The following is a 6353-nucleotide window of genomic DNA, read 5'->3' as shown; positions in this document are numbered from 1 at the left end:
ATTTTTACTCGACGTACTGCCTTAGAACATATAATTGTGATTACAATACATTTTTTGGTATGGATAATATTTTGACTAAGGAGGAACTAGAGGAGGCAATTACTATTCATATTAATGAAGTACGTGATAATTTCATTAGAGATCCGGCATTTAGACATGACTATTTCAAGGAAAAAAAGGAGCAAATGGATAGAATGTCAACAAAGAAGAAAGCTCAATCTCCTATTCAGCTTGTTCTGGGTGGTAATTATGCTTCAGATGAAAATGAAGAGGATTATGACTATGATAAAACTTATGATGATTATGAAGATGAATACAAGGAGCTTTCTGGAGGCTATAATTTGACTGAAATAATTGCAGGTCTCATTCCTATGAAAAAGAAGTTTAAAGTTGGAAATAAAGGGAGAAAACAATTATAATTTTTCTAGTTTTCTTCTCTATGATATTTTTTATTTTTTAGGAGCTTATTTTATGAGTTTTTAGAGTTTTTTTTCCCCTTTGGTTTATGGGGGTGGGGAGACCTAGTGCCTCCCATTTTGTAATTCTTGTAATTACGTTTTTTGCTTTAATAAACCATTTTGACCTAGCAAAAAAAAAAGATTACAATACATTTTTCAAACTTTTTCTGTTAAAGATGAGTTTATCTAGTTTACGATTTAGTCTCATATATTAATTTCCGACTTATAACGAAGTGTGTAGACTTTTTTCAGTTAACGTATCTAAAATTCAAAATATTTATGAAATCTTTCTTTTTGTGTTGGCTTTGTCTTTCTAATTGATTCAAGATAGATGAAATGTGTTAGGATTTGGATTAGTTATGCATGGTCTTTCATCTTTCTTCTATTGTGAAATTTGACTTCCTTCATATTTTCTTGAATCAACGTACATAGAAATGCAATTTTTACTAGGGGTATTGCCTTAGAACATATTAATTGTAATTACAATACATTTTTCAAACTTTTTGTGTTAAAGATGAGTTTATCTAGTTTACAATTTAGTCTCAGAAATCAGAAATCAATTTCCGACTTATAACGAAGTGTGTAGACTTTTTTGAGTTAACGTATATAAAATTCAACATTTTTATGAACTATTTCTTTTTGTTTTGGTTTTGCATTTCTATTTGATTCAAGATAGATGAAATTTGTTAGGATTTGGATTAGTTCTTCTTGGTCTTTCATCCTTCTTCTATTGTGAAATTTTCCTAATTTCATATTTTCTTTAATCAACGTACATAGAAATGCAATTTTTACTAGACGTAATGCCTTAGAACATATTATTTGTGATTACAATACATTTTTCAAATTTTTTGTGTTAAAGATGAGTTTATTTAGTTTACAATTTAGTCTCAGAAATCAGAAATCAATTCCGACTTATAACGAAGTGTGTAGACTTTTTTGAGTTAACGTATATAAAATTCAACATTTTTATGAACTATTTCTTTTTGTTTGGGTTTTGTATTTCTATTTGATTCAATATAGATGAAATTTGTTAGGATTTGGATTAGTTCTTCTTGGTCTTTCATCCTTCTTCTATTGTGAAATTTTCCTAATTTCATATTTTCTTGAATCAACGTACATCGAAATGCAATTTTTACTAGACGTAATGCCTTAGAACATATTATTTGTGATTACAATACATTTTTCAAACTTTTTAAGTTAAAGATGAGTTTATCTAGTTTACAATTTAGTGTCAGAAACCAATTTCAGACTTATAACGAAGTGTGTAGATTTTTTTGAGTTAACGTATATAAAATTCAACATTTTTATGAACTCTTTTTTTTGTGTTGGCTTTATCTTTCTATTTGATTCAAGATAGATGAAATTTGTAAGGATTTGGATTAGTTTTGCTTGATCTTTCTTCCTTCTTCCATTGTGAAATTTGACTTCCTTCATATATTCATGAATCAACATACATAGAAATGCAATTTTTACTAGCTAGACGTACTGCCTTAGAACATATTAATTGTTTATAATACATTTTTCAAACTTTTTATGTTAAAGATGAGTTTATCTAGTTTACAATTTAGTCTCAGAAATCAATTTCTGACTTATAACGAAGTGTGTAGACTTTTTTGAGTTAACGTATAAAAAATCAACATTTTTATGAAGTCTTTATTTTTGTGTTGGCTTTGCCTTTCTATTTGATTAAAGATAGATGAAATTTGTTAGGATTTGGATTAGTTTTGGTTGCTCTTTCGTCCTTCTTATATTGTGAAATTTGACTTCCTTCATATATTCTTGAATCAACGTACATAGAAATGCAATTTTTACTAGACGTACTGCTTTAGAACATATTAATTGTGATTACAATACATTTTTCAAACTTTTTCTGTTAAACATGAGTTTATCTAGTTTAGAATTTAGTCTCAGAAATCAACTTCTGACTTATAACGAAGTGTGTAGACTTTTTTGAGTTAACGTATAAAAAATCAACATTTTTATGAAGTCTTTATTTTTGTGTTGGCTTTGCCTTTCTATTTGATTCAAGATAGATGAAATTTGTTAGGATTTGGATTAGTTTTGGTTGCTCTTTCGTCCTTCTTATATTGTGAAATTTGACTTCCTTCATATATTCTTGAATCAACGTACATAGAAATGCAATTTTTACTAGACGTACTGCTTTAGAACATATTAATTGTGATTACAATACATTTTTCAAACTTTTTACTTAAACATGAGTTTATCTAGTTTAGAATTTAGTCTCAGAAATCAACTTCTGACTTATAACGAAGTGTGTAGACTTTTTTGAGTTAACGTATAAAAAATCAACATTTTTATGAAGTCTTTATTCTGTATTGCCTTTGTCTTTCAATTTGTTTCAAATAAATGAAATTTGTTAGAATTTGGATTAGTTATGGCTGGTCTTTCATTCTTCTTCTATTGTGAAATTTGACTTCCTTCATATTTTCTTGAATCAACGTACATAGAAATGCAATTTTTACTAGACGTAATGCCTTAGAACATATTATTTGTGATTAAAATACATATTTCAAACTTTTTCTGTGAAATATGAGTTTATCTAGTTTACAATTTAGTCTCAGAAATCAATTTCGGACTTATAACGAACTGTGTAGACTTTTTTGAGTTAACGTACATAAAATTCAACATTTTTATGAACACTTTCTTTTTTTGTGATGGTTTTGTATTTATATTTGATTCAAGATAGATAAAATTTGTTAGGATTTGGATTAGTTCTTCTTGGTCTTTCATCCTTCTTCTATTGTGAAATTTTCCTATATTTCATATTTTCTTGAATCAACGTACATAGAAATGCAATTTTTACTATAGGTATTTCCTTCGAACATATTATTTGTGATTACAATACATTTTTAAAACTTTTTATGTTAAAGATGAGTTTCTCTAGTTTACAATTTAGTCTCAGAATTCAATTTTCTACTTATAACGAAGTGTGTAGACTTTTTTGAGTTAACGTGTATAAACTTCAACATTTTTATGAACTCTTTCTTTTTGTGTTGGCTTTGCCTTTCTATTTGATTCAAGATAGATGAAATTTGTTAGGATTTGGACTAGTTTTGCTTGCTCTTTCGTCCTTCTTCTATTGTGAAATTTGACTTCCTTCATATATTCTTGAATCAACATACATAAAAATGAAATTTTTACTAGACGTACTGCTTTAAAATATATTAATTGTGATTACAATACATTTTTCAAACTTTTTCTGTTAAAGATGAGTTTATCTAGTTTACAATTTAGTCTCAGAAATCAACTTCCGACTTATAACGAAGTGTGTAGACTTTTTTGAGTTAACGTATAAAAAATCAACATTTTTTTATGAACTCTTTATTTTTGTATTGGCTTTGTATTTCAATTTGATTCAAATAGATGAAATTTGTTAGAATTTGGATTAGTTCTGGCTGGTCTTTCATCCTTCTTCTATTGTGAAATTTGACTTCCTTCATATTTTCTTGAATCAACGTACATAGAAATGCAATTTTTACTAGACGTAATGCCTTAGAACATATTATTTGTGATTACAATAAATTTTTCAAACTTTTTCTGTTAAAGATGAGTTTATCTAGTTTACAATTTAGTTTCAGAAATCAATTTCAGACTTATAACGAAGTTTGTAGACTTTTTTGAGTTAACGTATATAAAATTCAACATTTTCATGAACTCTTTCTTTTTGTGTTGGCTTTGTATTTTTATTTGATTCAAGGTAGATGAAATTTGTTAGGATTTGGATTAGTTCTTCTTGGTCTTTCATCCTTATTCTATTGTGAAATTTGCCTTCCTTCATATTTTCTTGAATCAACGTACATAGAAATGCAATTTTTACTAGACGTAATGCTTTAGAACATACTATTTGTAATTACAATACATTTTTCAAACTTTTTATGTTAAAGATGAGTTTATCTAGTTTACGATTTAGTCTTAGAAATCAATTTCTTCAAGGATTTGGATGCCGGACCTCAAAGGAAACTTCACTGTTAGCTCAGCTAGAGAGTTAATTCGTCAGAAATATAGGATGTTTGCAGGCGCGAATATTTTATGGAGGAAGGAAGTTCACCCTACCTTAGCTGCCCAGAACTGGAAATTCTTCGTGGTGCTTGCGCTACTTACGACATTATCCAAAACAGGTTTAAGATTCAACTTGCCAACCGTTGCAGCCTGTGTGGTGTGGCAGATGAAACGCTTGAGCATGTTCTTTTCCATTACACCTTTGCTGGCCGGGCGTGGAATTGGATTTTTGATATCTTTGATTTAATTCCTAATTCTAACCTTGTAGTATCTTGTAAAGCAGCTAAAGTGAGGAGCACAATGATACGTGACCTGTGGCTTATTGCCAATCTCGTCTTAAGATCAGAACTGTGGGATGTGCGTAATAAGGCTGTGTTTCAACGTCAACAACCAAACTGGAGTATTTTTTTCAAGCGTGTGTTGAAATTGATCCAAGAGTTTGTTGTTCGGCTCAAAGGCTTCATGCGAAACAATGCTGAAGATGTAATAATTCTTGATTATTTCCGTGTTAATCATAGAAGGGTGAAATTTCTTCAACCAACTGAATGTTTTTGGGAACCTCCGGAGGAGAATGAGATTCAACTTTGCTGTGATGGGGCGGCGAGGGGGAATCCTGGTGTTGCGGGAGCTGGTGTGGTGGCAAGAAATGCGCGTTGTTTAGTTCTTGGTGCTATGTCTATAGGCCTTGGAGTTACAACTAATTAGTTGGCAGAATTATATGGTATTTTGGTGGGTATGGAATGGGTTGTAAGATGTGGAGTTATGTGCATTTGCATTCGGTCTGATTCTTATAGTGTTATTGAAGCTTTTAAGAGCACCAATATTCCTTGGTTTGCTAAGCAAAGGTGGGTATCAGTTTGTAGAAACTATGATACAATAAGGTTTATTCATACCTATAGGGAGGCGAACTTCTCTGCGGATGCTATGGCTAAACGGGGATGTCTTCTCAATGAGGAGGAAGGTTTACATTATGATGGAAGACCTGATTTTTTGATTTCAGTTGAATATCCAAATGTTGCTTATTATAGATTCAAGTAGTTTACAAGTTTTTGGGGTTGCTGTGACCTCTTTTCTTGTGAAATCTTCTTTATAAATTTGTTATCTATTAATACAAATTTTTGACTTATCAAAAAAAAAACTCAGAAATCAATTTCTGACTTATAACGAAGTGTGTAGACTTTTTTGAGTTAACGTATATAAAATTCAACATTTTTATGAACTCTTTCTTTTTTTGTTGGCTTTGTATTTCTATTTGATTCAAGATAGATGAAATTTGTTAGGATTTGGATTAGTTTTGCTTGGTCTTTCATCCAACTTTTATTGTGAAATTTGACTTCCTTCATATATTCTTGAATCGACGTACATAGAAATACAATTTTTACTAGAGGTATTTCCTTATAACATATTAATTGTAATTATAATACATTTTTCAAACTTTTTGTATTAAAGATGAGTTTATCTAGTTTACAGTTTAGTCTCAGAAATCAATTTCCGACTTATAACGAAGTGTGTAGACTTTTTTGAGTTAACATATATTAAATTCAACATTTTTATGAACTCTTTCTTTTTATGTTGGCTTTGTCTTTCTATTTGATTCAAGATAGATGAAATTTGTTAAGATTTGGATTAGTTCTTCTTGGTCTTTCATCCTTCTTCTATTGTGAAATTTTCCTTCCTTCATATTTTCTTGAATCAACGTACACAGAAAGACAACTTTTACTAGACGTATTATCCTTAGAACATATTATTTGTGATTACAATACATTTTTTAAACTTTTTCTGTTAAAGATGAGTTTACCTAGTTTAAAATTTAGTCTCTGAAACCAATTTCCGACTTATAACGAAGTGTGTAGACTTTTTTTAGTTAACATATAT

At 29.5% G+C, this 6353-nt stretch overlaps 1 protein-coding gene across 1 annotated transcript; it reads left to right on the top strand.

Annotated features, from left to right (window-relative positions):
* The first annotated feature begins 4508 nt into the window (after positions 1-4508).
* LOC113295562 lies at positions 4509-5183 on the top strand. Its single transcript, XM_026543894.1, has one exon. The coding sequence runs from the start codon at positions 4509-4511 to the stop codon at positions 5181-5183; it is 675 nt and encodes a 224-aa protein (XP_026399679.1).
* The last annotated feature ends 1170 nt before the right edge of the window (positions 5184-6353 follow it).

The sequence above is a fragment of the Papaver somniferum genome, chromosome 7, assembly GCF_003573695.1.
Source record: "Papaver somniferum cultivar HN1 chromosome 7, ASM357369v1, whole genome shotgun sequence".
Taxonomy (NCBI): domain Eukaryota; kingdom Viridiplantae; phylum Streptophyta; class Magnoliopsida; order Ranunculales; family Papaveraceae; genus Papaver; species Papaver somniferum.
The sequence above is the reverse complement of the archived record's forward strand: the minus strand, read 5'-3'. Positions and strand labels throughout refer to the sequence as shown.